We start from the raw sequence: 23,253 nt of genomic DNA on the forward strand, positions 1-23,253 counted from the left end.
CTAATCAAGTTTGGAAGAATCTTTGGCAGAGCCCCCACTGGATGAAAATAAAACTATTTATTTGGCTAGTTCATCATAGGAAAATCTTAACTTGGGAGAATCTCCTGAAAAAAGGATTCATTGGACCTTCCAAATGCTACCTTTGTGACTCACAAGAGGAGATGATGGATCACCTTCTTAACCTCTGCCCGTTCACCTCCATCGTGTGGGAATGGGTGGCCTCAATCTTTAAGCAAACTGATAGGGACAGACTCAGCATCTCCAATACTTTGAAGAATTGGAGGAAAAACTTCTCAAGGAATGAAATTATTAATAGAGCCTGGACCTTGGTTCCAGGCTTTGTCATCTGGAATGTCTGGAAAGAGCGCAATAGTCGAATCTTCAAGAACAAAGCAAGCAAGCCACAACACATAATTGACCAAATTTTAAGGCAGCTCAAAGACACAGTCAGCAGCCTATTGAGGACACTTCCTAAGGACCCTCCTCTGCCCCAAGATGCGAGTATTCTTCTACATTTGGGTCTTCAATCCATAAGCCCACAGGGCATTATCAAGGGAGTGAGCCAAATAAATTCAGATATAAACATTTGGAAGCCTCCTCCATATGGTTTCTTAAAGGTCAATATAGATGGAGCATCTAAGGGCAACCCAGGGTTAGCTGGTTTTGGGGGTGTTATAAGAGATGAATAGGGTCAAATTAAGAAAATCTTTCATGGCCACTTGGGAAAGGCAACTAATAACATGGCAGAACTCATGGCCCTAGAGCAATGCTTGGAAATATTGGTGGATTTAGATTCTCATAATGTCATCATTGAAGCAGATTCAAAACTGATTATCAGAGCAGCCAAGAAAATATGTAATGGTACATCACTGGATAAAGTGTCGAAACACTGGAGGCTCTCGCAAATATTTCACTGTATCTACTCCCACCTGCAAATCCTAAAAACTGTAAGCTTTGTCCATGTGAAAAGAAAAGCTAACATGGTAGCAGATTATTTGGCGAACGAAGGTGTGATTAAAAAGGAAAGGGACACCTGGTACGTCTGGGAGCTGATACCCCCAGGCAAACTGTTAGAGGATTGTCTAGGTCAGGCTGCCAAAGATATGGAACAATGGGAAAGGTCGAGATCAGAGGAGGAAAACGAAGGAAGCAGGGGCGTAAGGACAGATTCTGGAAGTGTGGCAGGTTCGTCACAGTGATTCAATGGATCAATGGATACACAGTGATTCAGCGAAAAGCAGAGAAAATGGGGTTTAAGCATAAATCCATCGTAAATCCATCCAAGGAGCGAGAAGCGTCCGAAGGGTGGATCGATGGTCATCGCTTGGCGGTAAAGCGCGAAAGTCCTTTCGCGAGGAAGTGGTTTCTTATACCACAAGTGGTATTTCGGAAGGGGCATAAGTGGGAACTGGTATTCAGAGGATGGCTTCCGATTCCACTTGGCAAGCGACACGCAGCAGCGAGAAGGAAGAGGATACCACTTTTCGGGCAGGTATTCCTCAAGCTACATGTCCACCCAAAATATATGTAAACCATTGGATCAACGAAGGGATGATCAATGGTGGAGGGTTGGATGTATCGGGAATGCGGAACCGCCTTTTTATGGTCGCGAATGTAATTATTTTGAATTTCGAACTTTTAGGTAGTGGGGTCAGGTGTTTTTTAATATTATTTTACCTGGGTTAGCCATATATACCGATTATGGGGTTGGTTCCAAGTGTTAAAGGTTCAAGCCAATTCTACTTCAGTTAGGTCACGTGGGCCATTTTTTGGTAAACGAAAGGAAGTTTGGTTTACCTTATAATATGTAATGTAACTGTTTCGGTTATTAGAAAGATCCACTCTTATTTGACCAAAAAAAAGAATAACTAAAACGGCAAATAAAGACTGTATACCTCCAGATCTTAAAAATGATGTAGTTAGGGCTACCGAAACCTTTTCGCATGAAACGAAAGGGGTTCCTCACTGGAATAGATGCTCCTAACACAACAGAGCAGTCCTCTCGGCCCGAAAGCATTCAAAAACAATAAATCTAGGAAACGGCAGCCGCATGCACTTGTATCGGCTTCGGATTTGGATCACCAACAGATGTGGCCCTCAAATAGCTCTGATACCATGTAGGAATTTACAGGGTAAGTTCCTCAGATAAAACACCAAAGGACACCGCTCACAAATAGATCACATATCAATACACCAGTCTTCTTGACGTGGTTAAAACCCTCAAAGAGGCAAACAGTCCACGGCCTGAGCCAATGCAACCACTTCAAGCAATTTATTAATAAAAGAAAAAAAATTACATAAGCTTCTCTCATGAACGGTCACCCTACAAATGACCCTCCATGCTTTTTAAATAGAGATCATGGACCAATCGGGTGTTAAACCACGGATCGAGTGTTGGTAATGCCGAAGAGAGAATGAATCGTCGGATCACTTCATGTCTAGAACATATCGTGATTGTCAGATTGTAAGTTACAAAAGTACATAGTAAAGAAACACACTTTACCTAACTCTACACTAGACCAAGTTATACTTAACTATTTCATATGTGTCCGAATATCCTAATATTTTTTAGCTGAGTAAAGGATGTATTGAGCTAAGAACGAATTGGGCAGAGAGCGAGGTATACCTTCAGATTTGTGTGGTCCCTTTTTCCACAATTAAGGGAAGCATTGTCATTTATTTGAGGCTGATATTTCTAAGTCATTTAGTTGGTTCGACTTCATCTTTGATTGGTATTTGAAGGTTGTCTCCTTGTGGCAAATTCCTAGGTTTCTTTGTTCCCTCACTGTTTGTGTATTGTATATTGTGTATATGAGATGTAAAGATAGAGAGTTGTTCCAGTTTGTTTTCATCATTATATATCAGTTGTAAATGAATTTTTGAGTATTGAATAAAACAATTTGGACCTTGGAAAATGGTATTTTGTTGCATGTTGACTGTTGTGCATATTTTCTTAAATTAAAATTGTTTAAAGAAATTTATCTCTGGACAACTTAATATAAACTTAGGGAACTCCTTTATAAAGGCAAGAAATTTCTACAAGGAACACTACATAATTGGTGAGCGAATATGTTTGTCACCCATAAAGGAACTAGAACACAAAGTCGTCGGGTTCATAAAAAATATTTGATGATGATGAAAGTTGCTTGTAGATAGCTAGTAACTAACAACTCTAGTTCTTTAAACTTGAATTATTTTTGTTACCCTAAAAATTTACAACTTTATGCCATCCTCATGATTGGAAACTGGCAGCCAATATGATATTTATATTATATAAATGCCTTTTTGATGGATATGTAATTGAACAGTGTAGGAAGTGTAAGTATAATCCATGACAGAAAGTCATAACCAAAATAAACAAATGGATTGTTGTGTGTGTCCCTGAGAGGGCACTCAAGTTCACCTAGTGATGAAGATCGTTAAAACATCCATCACGCATGAAACAATTTGCTTAAGTGGGTATGATTCTTTTCTTAATTATTATTATTTGTTGTTAGGATATTAATATTAATATGTCTACAATAATGGAGTTGTGAATACGTATACAAGTTGAGAAAGGTGTGGGGAGGAATGAACACATCATTTATTCCACACATACCCTCTGCTACATTACCTTTGTTCCACTCAATGACATGAAGTTTTCTCCACGTAGCAATATCTCAATCTCAACAATGGTTACAAAAGCAAACACAAATGCCATGTAGCGTAGCCATCTCACGTATGGAGGCCTACCATGAATGCCACAAATGGAGACCTGCCCACTGCTTGCCTATTCCATCATTGAGCAGTGGTGCTTAGCAAGAACTTGAATTTCTAAGACAATCCCTTATCTGTATCATTTGCTCGACTTAAATAAGAAGCTTGTTGATTTGTCTCAACATCAGCCAACTGGAAGCAATGCATTTGATTTCTCGACCTACTCAATAAATAAGGGGAAGGGCTCAACCTTTATTTAATAGCAAAGTGGAGCAACATAAAAGCATTGATCGAGTTGTGCATATGTATACAATGGCAGGAGTTGTAAATACATATATGAGTTGAGAAAGGTGTGCAAAGGAACGAACACATCATTTCTTCTTCGCATACCCTCTCCTGCATAACCTTTGTTTCGCACAACTACATGAAGTTTTGGCCACGTGGAAGCACAGTGGGAATAATCATTAATTAATATCCCAATAGCTCAGCAATGGTTACAAAATCAAACATGAATGCCACGTAGGGTGGCCATCTCATTTTCGTTTTCTTTAACATTAATGCAATCAATGGATAATTAAAAAATTCACTAGACGGATGGGAATTTTCTAATAAATTCAAGGAGAGTTGCATTTTACACGATAAAATAGAAGCTTAAAGGCTTAAGTGTGTTTCTAAAACATGATGACCACCACAAAGGAAGTTGTGTTAAATAATATGCACAGACTTTAAATTAAAGCACATAAATATTTCATGATAATGATCTATAAATCTTGTAGAAGCGGGACATGCTTCCTCTAGATTTGCGGCAATGGATGTACATCCAACAGGTAGTGACTCTATCAACTACAAATTATATGCTTGGATCAGCACGACGACACAAATTCATCAATTATTTCGAATGTCCAAAAGTTATTTTGCAAATTCAAGAGAAACGTTTGTTAAAGATTGTAATTCTTGCCTTATCGAGGTTGTTTGCTACAAACCAATCGAAATAATTAGTTACCAAGCTAGTGATATGTGAATTGAACTAAAACGGATGTCGATCTGCAACAACCACGAATTCAATGGGGACTGGTTGTTAATCCGCTTACTAAAGACTCGTCCTCCAAAGATATGTTAAATAATATTTCCAGATAACAAAATGTAAAATACTCAAAGGATATGAAAAAAATGAGTCGGCCTTTCAACAAATCAATAAAGAACCTTCAACATTAATTTTTTGACCCTGCAACAAGCAGCGCATATTCAAAAGTCGATGGACAACAAATGCTTCAAATATTCATGTCCTAGCATGAAACTCGTCTCCTAGGCTAGCAAAATTGCAAGTGTTTCATCATCTTCCACAAAATCCAAAGGCCAATATGTACAACGAAGAAATTCCTCACTCAAATCAAACAGACTGATGCAACCTCCATCATCTTCACTCCATATATTAATGTGCAATCAAAGAGGGATGTTTGGAATTTGGCGGCAGGGATTCAACAATGTGTGGGGGAGTTTGTGGCTTGTGCAAAGATTTCAAACCTCCACACACGAGAAAACTAACAAACTTTCGCACATTGATTCTCGGGTTCCACATAGCTCCGCACAAACAAACTAGCAAATCTTTGCACACTTTAATTCTCGGGTTCCACATAACTTTGCGAGAAAAGTTGACTGCTACAATTCGTGTTGGTGAAGCAAGCTAGTGTGAATTGTCAATCACGATAGGCTATCACGCTTTCAAAGTTGTCAATGAAGTACCTTAAGTGATTTTGAGACCAACTATTCATGATAATTGCTTTAAACATAAAATAATAGATAAGGATAAAAAGTATCCAACATTGTATTCCATTAGCGGGAATGTTAATGATAAATATATAATAGTGATAAATACTTGTATATATTGATATACATATGCAATCAACCGATGATATTGCAGACAAAATAAATTAAAAGTAACTTACTAATTATGTACATTGTAGAGAGGAGGAAGAGCAATTGTGGTACAAATTCTAGAACCGAATACAATATATGTACTTATAGGAATCATAGAAATACTCTATAGTAAGTAATCCATTACTGTGTACTGTGAAAACGATGCCAACGACTTTGATCGATCGTAGCATTTCCGCTTCATCGGGTTAAGGATGGCCTGCAAAAGTCCTTCTTTTCTAATATTGAAGTTTTCCCACTAAAGATTCGCTTGGTTAGTTTATTGTGTTTGTTTGCATGTGGGGAGTTCTTGGTTATTTGCTCAGATCATATTAGTTGTTTTCATTCTTGCATAGCAATGTTGTAATTGGTACAAACATAATCACATGAGGAGAGGTCTACAAGGACTCAAACCGAGCCCATACCCATTTAACCAGTCATCATTCAAGAAGAACAACATGCAATTTTCATAGATATAGCTACTCAGACAGAGGATGTACCCTCTCACAGCATGGCTACTCAGACAGAGGCTTGGACCTCCCATAATAAAGAGACTCAGACAGAACACATCCTTTCTCATAGCATAAGTACTCAGACAAGCATACAAGCTAAAGACATCATGACACACAATGACCCCATTATTCTGAATCTTCAGGAAGAATTAGCACAGGCTCGGCTCGCGTTAGAACGGCTTGAACAAGAAACTGTTTCCCAACAAAGATATCAAGAGTTGCAGAGGCAGCTTCGGGAAATGAATGCAACAGAGAGCGAGACCTTCGACAGGTACAGAAAAGCAGAAGAGAAAATAGAGAGAATCAAGCTCAGATTAGATAGGGTCATAGCTCAGACAGACACCATCTGCTCATTATATACAAATGTCTTGGCATGTAGGGCTCCCGCCACTAATTATGCCTCGTTTTTGTTAGAACGATACTTGATGTTAAAAATTAAAGCCGTGAGAGCTGGAAAACCAATTGAATTAAAAACAGTTGAAGATTTTATAGATTGTTGCAAACAGCATGGTGTAAAGGTTCAAAGGTTGCTTTGTGAATTTTACCTGCACAATTTTGTATTAAAGGATGAGGTGGAAAAGAACCCCAACCCATTTGTGGGAGATGTTCAATTTCAGGCCTTTATCTCATTTGCAGTCAATCAACTAAAATGGTTCAAAACTCATAACGCATTCCAAAGACAAGCATGGATTGGATCTTTGGGTAAGAAGTGAACCCAAGCACCCTTTGCAAATGCTTGCCAACCACAAGAGTCTGATGACAAGGGAAGGGGTGATTAATTTTTTAGGGCCTATTCATAAAGAGATTGTGCAAAACAGGGTATCATATTTTCAATCCATTCAAAAAAGTTCTTTGGTTGCATCCAAGCTTAGGTTGACGCTCTCTACTAGTATTGTGCAGGATAGAGACCCATTTAATTACAGAATTTTTAAAGCAGCTGCAGCCCGTTTTGTCACTTATAGCAGCCTCATTTTAAGAGAAGGACCTTATTGGTTAGGATGTCAGTTTTGTAGCCCCATCATTTAGTATCCTCCTAAAGGTTACAGGGCCATCTATGAATTTCCTGAAGGAAAGGAAGGGCCCACTTTTGTGCTCTTAGCTCAACATCATGGTTTCAAACCAATTTTTGATGCCCCTTCTCCAACCTACTCTTTAACTGCACTTTATCAGAATTACTTGCTTTTCATGAGGACATGAAACAGGGTAAGTAGGGGAGTATGTTGAGTTACGAAATGGGTATGTATTTGCTATTAAATTCATCATCGTTTTCATTGATTCTTATCTTTTTCATATCTTAATGCGCTGATATATTGAGGGATTATGGTAAAAAATGAAGGAATTATTTGCAGTTACGATTTAGCTAACTTTTACCCTTCTTTATGCAGGAAAGCAACAAAAGGAACGATTTTTGTCCCCTGACGTTGGGACATCAAAATCCGACAAGCATAGGAAGGAACGCACCGGTTGCGGATAAGGCTGAGAGCGAATCACAAGGATCGGCGCGGAATAGGAAAGATATCTGAAGATAGAAATCGGTTGCAAATCCCTCAGGATCTCCCCAAAATCCGACAAGCATAGGAAGGAACGCGCCGGTTGCGGATAAGGCTGAGAGCGAATCAGAAGGATCAGCGCGGAATAGGAAAGATATCTGAAGATAGAAATCGGTTGCAAATCCCTCAGGATCGGGAGATCCTGAGGGATCACATTTACCATTTACTCTTTACCCCTTTCTGATTATAAAATGAAGTGATTGTAGGAAGAAAGGGAGAACTCTGTTATTTTTCAAGTTGTAAATTTAATTACAGACTTGAGTTGTTGAAGAACGCGATTACATTGTAATGCTACTTAAGTTCGATGATTAATATATAATTGAAGTTGTTGTTCCTTCGCATTATCTCAAGTAATTTAACAATGTTCGCTGGTGGCTAAGGGCCTGGCCTCTGGTGGATTTAACTACTTTCTTGTGTTATATTTTTTATTCTTCTAGAGCTTGGTTGGTTTGATAATTTCCTGTTTCCGTGAGTTTATGTTATTAACTATTCATTGCTTTCTTGTATCGAAGTAGTGTATGTTCTATTTATAATTTACAGCGCTATCATTTGATTTGAGCTTTGTTTACTACAACATGAATTATCTAGATTGTGCATTACATTGATTTAATCATCTGTAAGAGTTTGATTATTGCTCTTAGACTCTCAGAATTCATATCATTCCTATCTTGATTGCTTTATCGAGATTGATTATAATCTAGATCGAATCAGCTAAGTAGAGGTGAGTTATTGTTATTGTGCTCTCGGTTGATGATGTTGTTACTTGAATCGTTGTAAGATTTGATTTCAGTAGAGGATTGAGCTTTGATATTCCCTTTAATAGTTGCAATTGGAGTTTATTAGATGCATCCATTTATTCTTGTGTCAGGATCTACACTACAATTTAGGAAACATTACTCTCTAAATTAATAGCAGCCACATACTGTGTACACTCTTGAATAAGAGGACTTGCCTGGATTGATGATTAATGTGGGATAATTAGGAGTTTTAAAAGACACCTTTTATCAATTAACATATACCCACTAAAATTTTGTGAATGTTAGATTAATTCAGCAAGAACACCTTATTACCATATCCCAAAATTGCATAAACTCCAATTCTAACTTGGGAATCGTCATATGATTTCCAATTGCAACAAGCTCTAATTACTGGAAAAGTAAGTGTTAAAGTTTTCCATTGTTTGGTGACATTAGTAATACTTTTCCTTCCATTTCTAATGCAATACATTATGGTTTTTGGAGCTATATATTTGTATGTTAATAGTCTCTGCTTACTTTCTTTAGTAACTAGGTTCCAAAGTGTTTTTGCTACAAGTGATATTCCAAATACATTAATATGTTTTAGTTCCCAACCTCGTCCTTTGGTGCGGTTGTGGTCTATCATTTAGCTAGATGTGTACCTATCTTGTGATTGCTTTGTATCCATAGAAAATTGAAGTAGGTTATTCTACTTTTCTTCAGTATATCTTTGGGAATGTGAGCCAAAGAGTCTTTGTAAAATAGAATGGCCTCAAATACATATTTAACTAGCACCAACTTGCCATATATGGCACTGAAAATCTCTCCATACGAGAGTGACTATGCCTTGCTCATGCAAATCTCTTCCAGAATAACACACCACATGCAGGAGGGAATCTATCTTGGATTAGTGCGCCACATGAAAGAGGGAATCTCTCTTAAAGAATGCACCATTCATGTGAGAATATTCACTAGAATAATTGCTCCTTGCATGGAAATATCTATCCCAAAATAATTACAACTTGAAGCAAGAACCTCTCCCAAAATAGTGTGCCATATGCAAGAGGGAATCTCTATTAAAATAATGCATTGTGCATGCCTCCTCAAATAGTGCTCCACGCGTGTGGGAATCTCTCCTAGAATAGAAAATGCATGGGTGCACCTTGCTCCTGTGGTAAAGCACCCTCTCCTCAATCATGTCTTCATAAGAAAATCACCATCCTTGCATGAAGATCTCCCTCACACAATTGTGCCCTTCTTAACATAAGCCAAGCAAACAACTTCTCATATTCCTATAGGTGAAAAGAAGTGGAGAACATGGTTGAAGCAGCTAGATAAGCTAACATGAAGTGCCTTGATGGCCAAGGGAGGCAGGTCCAAGCACATTATATTTTGCACCTTGAATTTTAACTTGACCTTGCTTAGTCATGTATACACTTCCACTTCTCCATCAAAGTTGTATTATGGGATCTTCATCTAAACATTAAAATTGTGTCTTTGATTATTCCATGGCACATGCAATTTTGGAAGGGTATTACCTTTCATTCCAAAAGGGTTTAGTTCCTTTTCCTCCACATCTCTTCTACAAATTTTCTAAAGCTTTCTTGCAACTATGCCTTAATCACATATTGAGATTTTTCGCCTTTGTGTTTTTGTTTATTTGTTTGTTTTTAGAAATAAAACACCAATAATAAGAGCAAAACATTCAATTTATGCTCTAATAACAACTTGTAGTGTTCCAATACCCAAAATGGAAATCCTATATAATAATGGAAATGTGAAAAATAAAAAATAAAAATAAAAATAAAAAATCGTCAAAAGCAAGAAAACAAATGGGCGCACCTACACACTTAAGGATGTATTGCACAAACAAATATGAGTAGTGGAGAAAGATATCTCAATAAACATTCATCATTATTTGATTTTATCAATAAAATGATGAGAGAGATACATATGAGAGGAGACAAACCCTAATTTATAATAAGAAAGAAGTTAAAAACCAAAATTAAAGACTTACATCACTAACAAAGTCACTATGCCCTTATTGTAGCAAGATAAACTAAGGTGCATTCTACAACATGATATAGATGAGATTTGTAACATAATGCAATGCAATAACATGTGGAATATATTCGTGAACAAATGAAATAATATAATAAAAGAATAACATTTAAGTCAACATTAAATATGGATAAGATATATACAAGTCATGCAATCCTAAAAACAAAAAGGAACAAGCATCCATATTTGTAGTATTTTAAAAAAATAAAGTTAACCATAATAATAATAAAATATCCAAAAACTTGAATGTTAACTAGAACTAGCTTAGCAATGTATATGTTTCCATTTCTCAAACAAAGATATATTGTGCTCCATCTTCATGTGAAGATTAAATTATCTTTGATGGTTTCATGGCACTTATAATTTGTGGTTTTTTTTTAAATTTGCCCAATCTAAATTTTTCATCTCTCGCTTCTATGAGGCCACAAATCTCTACTTCACATAGTGTTTAACCTTAGTATTGAAACTAAATTCTTTAGCAGCCTCGCAAGAAGTTTCAAATCTACCCAATACTACTTCTAAGCAAACTCAAGAAAATAAAAACAACAAAGACTTCAAGATAGATCATTTAAGCAACACTTGGGGCAAGCTCTATCTCAATACACAAATCTAATAATTACTTCAATTATAGCAAAAATATAATAGCAACAAATCAAATCTGAGAGTTTCATTAAACATGCTACAATAACATAGCTTTCAACCTCATTGTCTTAATGAATCAACATACTAAAATAACTATGAAACATACTTAATACGTGAGAAAGAAATCAAATCCGCAACCACAAGTTTATGATAACAATGGTACACAGTGGTACACTTCATATTATCACAATAATGAAGATAAAGTACAATACCTCAGCATAACCCATGCTAGTATAACAAGTCCTTTTAGCTCATCCTAGTTAAGGACTCTTCAATGCATTCCAAAACCTACCCAAGGCATCCACAATCACTACACACTTCTAACTAGCAATAGAAAGGCCAAGAAAGACATCCCACTAATATTTACAAGCCAATTCTTGGAGTTTTCAAACAAGTTAAACTCCAACATCTCCCACTTGAATCACACAAGCTTTGAAGGAGATTCACAAATTTGCATCCCACAAGCTAGAATACTCAACACTTGCATCTCACACACCAAACAACCCTAGTGCTAGCATCCCACAAGCACTAATCCTTGTTACAAGATTAGTAATACATGATCTTCCTAAATTCTCCAAATAGATAGCATCACACCAACTATCAATCTCTAGGATACAAAATAGCTATTAATAACAAAGACACTCTCCCCAATTGTATATATCGAGGTGAGGGAGGTCAACAATAAAACATGGACTAGGTTTTATAGCATCATTTGCCATTCCTGGAGATTTTGATGCTCTTGTATGGCCATGGGCATCCTTTTCCCATGCAGACTCGATCCTTTATTAAAAAACAATATTTCAAATTCCCTATGCAACTCTACCCATTCAAAAGAACGTACATACGCGGGTTTTGTCACTGCATACCCGCGTATACCTTTTTAAATATGAAAAAATAAATTATTTTTCTATTTTTCATGCGGGGTTCACGAGTTTTACCGGGAGCCCACCTATAGGAGCTCGTAGCACAACTAAATTCACTGATTTCAAGTGGTATATATACACACCTTGGGTAGGCCTAAGACACATAAGAGAATGGCTATCAACATTATACTTGTTTTTCTCCCAGATCAAGTCTGATTTTCTCGTGCCTCTTGCACTCCCAGTCTCTATGGAAACCCTTGTTTCCTTTGCAGAGATGTTCATCATCTTTATAGCATCTCCCTGCACTTGTTAGAGAAGTTGTCTTCGTGGCTCGGGCTAGACGGATACGGAGGAAGGCTTCGTTGGTGCTTTGGCTTGGATCAAGTTGTACCTTACCTGTACCTATTGTTGATTATCAGTAAAGAAGGTCATGTCTTGTTCCCGATATGTTATTGTCTCATGAATAGTAATTTCTATGTTTATCTGTGATGATCTAACATGTCTTTTATGTACGCACATTGAATTATATATCATGTATATGCTTCTTTGAATTGATTTGCAAGTTTGCTCGATTCTAGAGGGCGCAGAGGGTTTGGACCCTACGGGAACATCTTTAAACGTAGGACCTTCAGGTAAGTCTCCAAGTCCACATTTAATAATTCACATGTTTGACATGCTTGTTTGACTGCTTCTTGTTGATTTTCTTGTTCTGCTCTGCTGAGGTTGTCAACCCTTACCTTAGGGAACTTTTCCCGCCAACACTATGTCCACAACAACCCTAAGGTAGATCAACAAACAAAGCCCCAAATGGAGCACTCCCTAGAGTAGGGTTGTTATAGCTCAAAATGATACTCCCCTGAATCTTTGCATTCCAACCTTCTTTCTATATTACTTCTCTAATGGACTCAAGGGAGTGTCATTTTGAGCTATAGCAAAAGTGTTTACATGTCAAACTACGATTTGTTTAACCCCCAAAATGGTGCACCTTCCAAGCTAGATCCACATGTCAAACACTCATAGAAGATGGTGCACCCTCCGATCGATGGTTTCTTAACACAAACATTCCTTCTTAAATTATGTGTAAGGTGGTTACATGCTCCTTAGGCCAAGCAACCAACCTCCAAGTGCCTAACTCCCTCCTCCAAAGTGGTTACTCCCCACATGTCAAGTGCCCATCCTTCTCAACAAGTGTGCCCTCGTAGAAGATGCCAAATACACAACATGTACAGACTACCACATCAAGAAGTGCACATCCCTAATATTGACCCAAAGGCAAGCACATGCCTAATCTAAACTCTTCAAATGCAAGTCAAAAGCAAACAAAGGAGCTAGGAGACCGCAATATTTTCGCATCCTATGAAGTATTCTCCAATATAAGTGAATAAATTTTCAAAGCAACCAAAAACTAATATATTTTTTAAGGTTTTGGTTAGGACACAACATGAATTACATATAAAATTAACCTGTACATAGACTCCTGTACCTACTAGTTTGGTTAAGGACACAACATGAATTACACACAAAATTAAACTGTGCATAGACTCCTATAGCCACTAGTTGTGGTTAAATTACATATAAAATTGATGAGTCATGTGAGAATATCAACACAGGCATGAAAATGACAATCTGCACACAATGAAAACTGATCTCCTGGCCAACTTTCTATAGTAGCATAGTGCACATACAGACCTTTGCCTATGATGTCATTTTGGACATGAAGGTCTCACAATCTCGTGCTACCATAAACAGGAAACGGAACAACAAATGGGGCAGGAGGGTTTTTGGAGATCAGAAACGTGCTTCGTGATCCCTGATGTGCATATAAAATTGAATTGAATAGTAATGTACTAATGTCATCTCAAGACGAGAATGAGGACGAGAACCGGAACATAAACCAGAACATCACAACAAAAAGGACTACTGGTCAGTTTTCTGGTAACATAGCTCACAATAATGGAGGCAAAAAGTTTCTTCTGAATCGGCACTATGTTTTTAACAAAATGGATGCCCGTTCTTCCCATATTTTCCGAATTTACACGGAATAACACAAAACAAAACACAGCCCTTCCAGACCATTTGCCTGTGACGCTTGACTTTCTCGTGTTAAAAACTCAAAGCATTCCTTCACAGCGGCATTACCAGCATTATTATACAGATAAGATTTAAGTTTTCAAAACAGAGCCAAACCAGAATGCTCACCTTAATCATTTCTTCGTGAATCCCGACATGGGCATAGGAGCTGAAATAAGCAGCATCGTGTTCACCATAAGGCCTGCAATCCCTCTCCCTCGGAACGTTTCTGACGGCCCTGCGGTATCTGTCCCTGCCAGTGTTGAAGCCCCCTCGTCTATCGATTTCCCTATGGACGTTGTTGCTATACATCTCTGAATTATGCGTCGTTCCCTCCGATTTTCAGCTCTCAAACTGGAGCAATAAACGATTTGCTGATGATAAAAAAGGGGACTGGGGTTTGCAGAATGTAGGGTTTAAGCTTGGTGTTTGCAGAGTTGAAGAATAATGTTAGTGTCCGGCCGTCGGCATTTTAGCTCTGTCCAGTGTGACGTTCTGCTGCTCCCCCAAATGCCACTGCAAATAAAATATTGTTTTTAATATTATTATATATAATATAAAATACCTAAATTTTATAAAGTTGAAAATAAAGTTCAGTAGAGGGACACACCCTAAAGATTCTATACGGTATTAGGATCCCTCATGATAATTGTCAGTGTGAGTCTCACTTTTGCTAACTGAAAAGATTACAAATTCACAGTGATGGTGATAAGTTGTTGTACTTTAATATTTATTGTTTTGAATGTTTTTTACTTTCATAGGTTCTTTTGGAAAACTTTCATAGTTAACATTATACTCCATATTTATATTTTTAAGAAATATTGAGTTGTGAGAGAGTAGTTCAATGTCCACAAAAATCATACCATTGTTTTTATTTTTTTTTTAATATTCATATATTCTGAAATTATTTTTATTATTAAGATTTAAAAAATTAAAACAATTATATATTAATATATAATATTTTAAATTCGAGTCATTGTATATTTATGGTGTTATTTTAATTAAAATTTTGTTTTTAATTATCTAAAATTTAAAAAAAAAATTAGTGAATATATCGTTATAAGTTTATGTATAAATTTAATAAATTCTTAAAAATGGTAATAAAGAATTTTGTAATATTTGATAGGAATTATGTTTACCATGACAATATATATTGGTAAACTAATTATTAAGTAGGATTTATTTCATTGCTTTTGTCAACATCTTTGAATATTCTTTTTTATCTTCTTGTCAATGTCCTTGAATATTCTTTTTGTATTTTCTTAAAGAAATGGTTTTTATCAACATTTATGTTCTATCGATAGGGAATTAATGACAAGGACTTTTAATTCATTTTGAATAGATAGAAGTGTCAAAGTAATGTGACAACTCAAAATTGCTTAGGGGTTTGGTGAGGGTCTATATTATGAAGAGAAGTTAAGTACTAATATGATAATGAGGTGTGAACTTTGTTGATTAGACTTCTTATAATAAGTTTGATTTTGAAAAGTTAAAAGAAAGCCATCTCGATATATAAGATATTTTATTTTTCAATTATGATAAAATAACATAATAATTAATTAATATTATAATGTCTAAGACATCAAATTAATTTTCGTAATTATTCACTAGGGAGAATATATTTTTTCAATTATGATGAAATATCACAATAAATAATCAATGTCATAATGTGTAAGACATTAAATTATTTTTGGTAATTATTCACAAGGAAAAAAACCAAAAAGAATATACCAAGTCCATGATAATCACATATCTAATCATAAATAGTGTCACTGCTTATTGGAAATAGTTTGTGAATTGTTATAGTTGCACTCACTATCTTTGTGAAAACCATGAAGCTTTAATGTATCTTCTTTCTTTTTTTTAAATGTAATGAGTACATTCCACTAGGCACAATCGGTAACTTTGTAGAAACGGTTACCATTGTTCCACCTGGTAGAACCATTATTTCATAAATGCCATAAGGGTCAACATGTCTCTGGAGACTTGAACCCACACTACTTGGGGACACAAATTGTGAACCATACCACTTGAGCTAAGTTCATTTGACAAAGACTATTTTACGTTAAAGAAACTGAAAATGCAAAATATGTGGTTCAATTGCTTCATGGAAAAATAAGAATCATGAAGCTTTAATACTAAATTGTTAAAGAATTAATATGCAATGAACTATTTGACCTCCCGTGATTATGTTTTCTTTGAAAAAACATATTTTGGGGATAGTTGTGGCATTGAAAATGTGGCTCAAAAACATCATAGTTTATAGGTCATTTATCAACCTTTTGAGTGTGAAGGATGATTTCAAAAGGTAGCATGATTAATGATCAATTAATGCCGTTATTGACAATGATTTCTTTTTACATTACTCAATAGTGAACATGAATGACATTCATGCTTAAAAAAACATTTTATGGATTGTATATAAACATAAAAAAAAATGATGTCTAGATTGAATTTATTTTTTGGTTTTTTTTCTTTAATGTTTTCATTTTAATTGATAATTATTCAAGAAATTTGCATTATATTAAATCAAATAGATAATCAAGGACGTCTTTCGCATTTAATGTTTTTTCTTATAACCTTGATTTGTGATATGTGACACGTGCACAACTTACTTTTCACCATCATACTTCTAACACTCTATGCTTTATCAACTTTAATTTTTAAACTTTGCACTTTATCTTTGAATCTCAACCTTTGTCGTTTTCTCCTTAACCTTTTAATATTCAATGTTTCATCCTTAACTCCCAACACTTAACACTTTACTCTTAAGACCTAATTTTAATGTTTTCCTTTATTTTTAATACTTAATGTCGACCACCCATAACATATAACACTTTACCACTAGCATTGAACATGTTTACTTTACCATTAACTTCAAGATTAATTATTGTTGGACACTCAATTGCACTTAATATTGACACTCAATAACACCTAGTGTTTTACCTTCTCTTGATAATTAGCAATTTATACTTTATCACTAACACTAAATACTTTACTTTATATATCTAACTTAATTTCTTAACCTTAACCTTAACCTTGAATTAATACTCAACATTTACCATTAACTATATTCCTTCAAACTTAACCAATAATCTCTAAAATATGATATGATAATTAGCTCTTAACTTCTAACATATTACACTTTTAATACTTAATTCCTCATACTTAATGTGTTACTCTAACTTCAATTTTAATCCTATTTATCGATTAACCTTTTCCCCTCCTACTTACCAATGCAAAATTTACAATTTTTAAATAAAATTGTAATGAAAAATAACCATATTTAACACCTAACCTTTTTTCCCCACTACTTACAAATGCAAAATTTACAAATTTTAAATAAAATTGTAATGAAAAAAAAATATGAAATAGGTTTTAACAATGTAAATAATAAATAATAATAAAATGGCCTGGAGTATGCCGTAAAACTGCTTCTGCTTGGCTAAGAGCTCGTCTTCCTCGGACGTAAGGAAACAGGTTAACGGCCCAAGACCCAGAGGCATCTGGCAGGAGTGAGAGCCTGCTCCCGATTACGGACCACCAGCAGGGTTATGCCAGGTGGCGTGGTTTTCCTATTTAACAGTGATGAGTCAAACCCAGCATTCGCGGATAGCAGCCAGAGATGGCTGTCCTCACTGTTGGTTTGACACCTGAGTTGATAGGTTTTACCACCTTCGGAAAAAAATAAATAATAATAAAACATAAAAGATGTAGTAGTTTTTAACGCTTTCATCTGTTCACATGGGAGGAAAAGGATATTGATGCAAAGTAATGACAAAAGTTAAAGCAGGTATTCATAATGCTTTTTATTAATTTTAAGTACAAATACGTGAGTGCCTTTGTGTTTTTTTATGTTGGAAAGTACAAAACAACATGAAAGTACAAGCTAAGGATGCGACTAGGAGAGTACAAGGATGAGACTATGAGATTGTTATTACACTAGTAAATCTTTCACCTAGTATTTAACTATTCAACAGTGAATTAATTAATAAATGTTTGATTCTTAAATAATAATAAAGTAATAAAGTATTAATTTTAAATTTTTAGGTGAAAAAATGTATTTTTTTAAATTATTTTTATGGTCGGAAAGTTGTTTTTAATAAGATTTTTTTAAGTTTTTTGTTGGGTTTTTTGGTTTAATTTCTCTAAAATCTGGCAGGAATTTATTGAAATCACAAGCTTGATGAGTAACCCCTGCACAATCGAAGTGCCCTAGGAGTTTTTCAGGGTGCTAAATCCATATTTATAGTTAAAAAACCAATTTAAATAACCCAAATCAAGATTTCACCTCAAATTTTTCCATCGGATTCCGGCACCAGATAGTCCAGAAAGTCACACTAAAGACAACTCCCAAAACAACACGTTAATTAAGGTTGAGTGAAATAATGTAATTTTTTTTAATAGTGGTCAAGGCAAATTATGTTATTTATGTGTAAGTAATTGGTGGGTTTTTGTGAACTTGGATCATACACTTAAAGATAGGCTAAGTAGTTCTTTTTTTTTCTTTTTTTTTTGATCGGAAGATTACATGAAACATAAAAGGTTATCTATTTGTGGCTTGCCAAAGGGAAAATCATATTAGAGATAGAATAACAAACTATCAAAAATTGGGTTGTCCATACATATGGAAAACCAACCAATAGTCTAACAAAATCAAAAGTTGTCACAAGCATACATAAGTTTGACATGTAAGGATTATAAAGAAAAAAAAGTTGTCTCGAAGAAGGGAAAACCAACCATACAAGAAAATATCATAATATTCAAAGAGTGCATTACAAATTAAGCTGCCAAAGATAAAAACTTGTTGATCATGAGGAGAGGGAGGTATATGAATCTATGGGATGGCCTCCATTCTTGTAATGCAGTGTACCTATTGGCCAAGGGGCCAAGCCCATTTCTAGTGGGACTAGATGTCCCTCTACCATCATTAGCATCTCCCGGGATCATTTAGCTTATGCAACAAATTGTCTTTGTCATCATGTCTTTCTATCAACATCTTACCCTACAGTGACTTGACATGCCAAGATAAGTCTATTATGAGTAAGTAGTGACTATGAGACCATGCGTATTTTCAGTATCAGGGACCCAAGCAACTATGTTATCCAGGAACTCATCAGCCAAGGTGTGTTGGTCTTGATGGCGAACCTCATCCTCTGCTACTTAAATCTCGGGTTGAATCTCAGCAGGGGTGTCAATGAGGTATTGATGAGCATATGATTTTGCTTGCAATTAAACCTTCAAGCCTCCAATGTTCCCACGTCCTCGTCGGTCATTGCTACAACTAAGAGTGAAAAGTGAGATGAATTGAGGTGCTTTAAAAAAGATGGGTTGATGAAGTGAAGCCTAAAGAATTTGATCCAGGTGGATATTGGTGGCCACCTCCCTATTCCACCTAGACCCCCAATTGGTTTCATACATTTCTTTTATTATACCAACATTTACTATTCTTATCAGCTTTTCGAGTCCTGAATTTCCAGAGTTGTTTTGACCCCCTAAACGATGTTTTTTAGGTCCGCAATAATATCACAAAGGGCCTACGACAAATCATGTAGTACTTAGAGAGATATTTCCAACGAGGTATCATATGCGCCAAACGGAAATCATATGACCAAGTTACGACCACGAAAAGTTGGCTACCCAACTAACCCCAACGGGGCCCACAAACTCTTGGTGTTCCATCTCCTAGGGTTAGGATTTTGGTTGTTTAGGGTTTTCCCTTGTTGTTCAATAATAAAAATGCACTTGAGCCTCATTGTAACATAGTTCAAAGGCATGTAGTCAGCACATCTCTTCTCATAGATAAGCTACCATCGCTCGAGCTAGTTTATTTCCATTTTGTATGTAAGCATATTTTAGTTCTTTAATATTAATGAAATGAAGTTTTATTTATGTTGCATCTTAGTGTTTATGTTTGTATCTGTATTTTGTTGTGTTCCTGTATAAGTCTGGATCAGTGGTATCAAAGCGATCTGCTCTTTCCTATTTTTCTTTGCATGTCCCCAACAAGGTCAGGGTATAAGGAGTTAGGGCTCGAACTAGTTGAAACTTTGCAAGACCAACCTTGCAAACCCTAAAGGCCTCCCATGGCGAAAGAAAATAAAGATGAGGGAGCAGGAGATCCTTTCAAAATATTGCTCGAGGAAGCCCTCGAGCGATAGAGGAACGCGATGATAGATAACTTTTCCCATATCCTTCGACGGCTACCCAAAGGCGATGCATCTTTGTCCAACAACCACTATGGAGGTGCCACTCCCTTTAAGGTACAATTCAACTTTGACATTCCCATATTTGAAGGCCAGATAGATGCAAATGTCATAGATAGATGGTTAAATCTGTTGGAATGATATTTTTTGGTTCGTGACTTTTCCAATCGGGAAAAGATTACTTTTGCACTCCTTAAAGTCGCCCCCTATGTTAAGGACTAGTGGGAAACCTACTGTGAACAAAAGGACGAGAGTGAAACCTCATTTTTTTCAGTTGCACCCACTTGGAATTCTTTCTGAGACGTCGTCAAGGAACAATATTACCCTGCTGAAAGCTATGAATGTTGTAGCGGTTACAACCATCCTCCAAATTTTGCCTATGCTTTGATTTTGGAGCCTCCTTCCTATCCACGGAGCTTATCTTGTATTGATTCAGGTATTCATGCTTCGGTTGAGACTTACATTTTTAATTTTTGCTTGTGATTTCTTGTTTCCATAGTTATTTGATCTTTCTAAGTCACAAGCTAACCTCCTGACTTGATCACGCAACAGTTTTGGGCTTACCTCTAGAAACTGTGCAATCCTTGAGGGCAAGCAACCTTGATGATTGGAATTGTGCAGTTCAGACTGCTAGTCATCCTTAAGCTCAGAAACTACGCAATCATGGAAGGTATCCCAAAACTGAGCCAAGAAAATGTGTAATCCCTCACTGAACATAGAAACTACGCAGTGCATTGAGCGAGAAAGTTCCCCAATTCCCCAAAATTGCACAATATTTCTCGGCAACATGTATGTCAAGTTTCCACATAAAAGAAAAAAAAGCAAAAAAGCTAAAAGAATCCCTACAAATTAGGGATCCATTATTAGTATCCCGAAGGAGGTACACTCATTATTTTTAGAAACTTCCGTCAAGGATCGATTTTTCCTTGATTTTAGGCATGCACGTCATAAACCCTAATTCACCCAAATCTATTTAATCGATTCCTCTAGAGCTCATTTGCACATTCGATCTTGGAGCTCTATCATTCCCAGGGAAATCAAGTAACCTTCGATGTGGTCATCATCGCTTTTCCAGGTGAGTTTCGATTTTATCATCTTTTTCCGCTTTTTGTTGTTTCACATGTGTGAGTGTTGTTTTGCTTATTTCTCTTCATGGTTACTGACATTTCAAACTATTTTAGCTTATAAAAGGGTTGTTCTAAGTTGTCATTTTCTTTTCACAAGTGTTGCATCGGTTTTCCTGTTTTTGCAACGATGGTCGCAATTGCAGCGACTCTCCTCACAAACTTGATTTTCCTTTTGTTTGTTTAGTTTTTGCACTTGATTTACATTTATTCATTCATACTTAGTCACATCTTCACCCAAGATCACATCATTACTCACTTATGCTCGTTTTCCACACTTCCATCGCGCAGATTTGCACTTTCCTTGGCCAAATATTGCCTTGCACAAATGGGCACTACGTAATCCTAAGGCTCAAGCCGAGAACTTGGCCTCTCGAACTATGTAGTGCAAAGTACAGACTGGCCCAACTATGCATTGTATAGTCCTAGGACTTAGCCTTTTACCTTGGCCACTAAGACTGTGCAATGTGCAGTCTCTCATAGTCTTTGCCCAGGCTGAACTGTGCATTGTGCAGTCTAAAGCCTGAGGTTGCACCCTTGGCTACTGGGATTGCACAGTGCACAATTCTCACAACCAGTATCCCTTGCTTATTGATGAAAATTGTGCAATCCCTCATATCATTTGCCAAGTTTGTTGCTTGATCATGCTTTGAAGTTAGATTTGAAAAAGGCTAATGTGTGCTTTCCATGAGTGTCCTTTTTGTCCCACAGGTGCCACACTTGTGAAACACTTCTCTCCAACAGTCATTGTTACCATGGCACCAAAGAGAGCTGCTTCAAAAGAGACCATTGAAAGCAGTATTGGGAAAGCAGTTGAGCAAACACTAGTAGATTCACCAATGTATGCGGACACTCAAATGTTTATAGAAACGGGGTCAATACTAACATGGAAGCAAGTTAATGAAGCTCTTTTAGCAAAGAGCCTTGACGCAGATATAGAGGATCGACAGCTTTATCTTAGTATCTGGTAATCAGGACTACATAAGGTTGCATGCAGATATCGAACCTTCCCATGTGCATATGTCATCAGCTCGATTGTTTCACACATTGATGAGAAGAACATGACATTGAGCACTGTTAGTGAATAGAAGCTTGCTACCTTTCTGGAATAAGATTATCAACACATGTATCACTTTCCTGAGCTAGTGAAGCTCATGGACTCTTTTTTCTACACCACCAACAACTATGTGAACACAAGAGATATCGTCAAAGGTTGGGTGAAAGAGCCATCAAAGTTTTGATAGACATCCACCCATTCAAACAAGACAAAGTCTCTCAAGAAGGCCTGCCAACTATTGGTTATCTTAGCTTGCAAGATCCAAGGTTAGTAGAGCAGGGAGACCTTTCCTGAAGGGTTGGCAGTCTTATTGAACCAGGTTGTGAATGAGGAGAAGTTGTTCAACTAATCCGATTTGTTGGCTAGATAGTTGAGAGCCCATGTAGCATAGACCTGGAGTCCTCCCAAGGGTGAGTAAGCAAGGTTTTATATGTCTTCATATTTACTAGATGCAATATGTGTACAACATCAGTTTCCTGGCCTATACAGGTTGAAGGGAAAGAACATAACCAATCACCAGCTGAGGAGGAAGGTGAATAGATGCAAGATCAGGAGCTTGCTCAGTAGATTGAACACTTGATTGAAGTTACAGATACAAATATGGAACATGAACCGCAAAATGAATATGTTGACCTGATGTCGAGTGCACCACAGGTCACTGTTTAGTCTCCACCACCTCTAGAAGCATAACCAACCCCGTGCGAGGAAGGGGATGGTGTTACTCTTGATTATGATCCGGTATGAATGTGTACAATCTATCATTTGATGAGTTCCAAAAGAAGATATCACAAGCACAGAGAAAACATTTTCTGGATGATCAT

The 23,253-nt window shown here is 36.5% G+C and overlaps 1 protein-coding gene across 1 annotated transcript in view; it reads right to left on the reverse strand.

Moving 5' to 3' along the window:
* Nucleotides 1-14,577, reverse strand: part of PRMT6 (protein arginine methyltransferase 6) — a 346,269-nt gene extending 331,692 nt beyond the window's left edge. The window contains exon 1 of the mRNA XM_089396593.1: nucleotides 14,175-14,577. Coding sequence (XP_089252719.1) covers nucleotides 14,175-14,357 — 183 coding nt within the window. The 5' untranslated portion in view covers nucleotides 14,358-14,577. The remainder of the gene's footprint in view (nucleotides 1-14,174) is intronic.
* Nucleotides 14,578-23,253: the final 8,676 nt, after the last annotated feature.

Source organism: Pinus tabuliformis, chromosome 1_2 (genome assembly GCF_031772625.1).
Source record: "Pinus tabuliformis cultivar Carrire ecotype Pingquan chromosome 1_2, CPIR1, whole genome shotgun sequence".
Classification (NCBI taxonomy): domain Eukaryota; kingdom Viridiplantae; phylum Streptophyta; class Pinopsida; order Pinales; family Pinaceae; genus Pinus; species Pinus tabuliformis.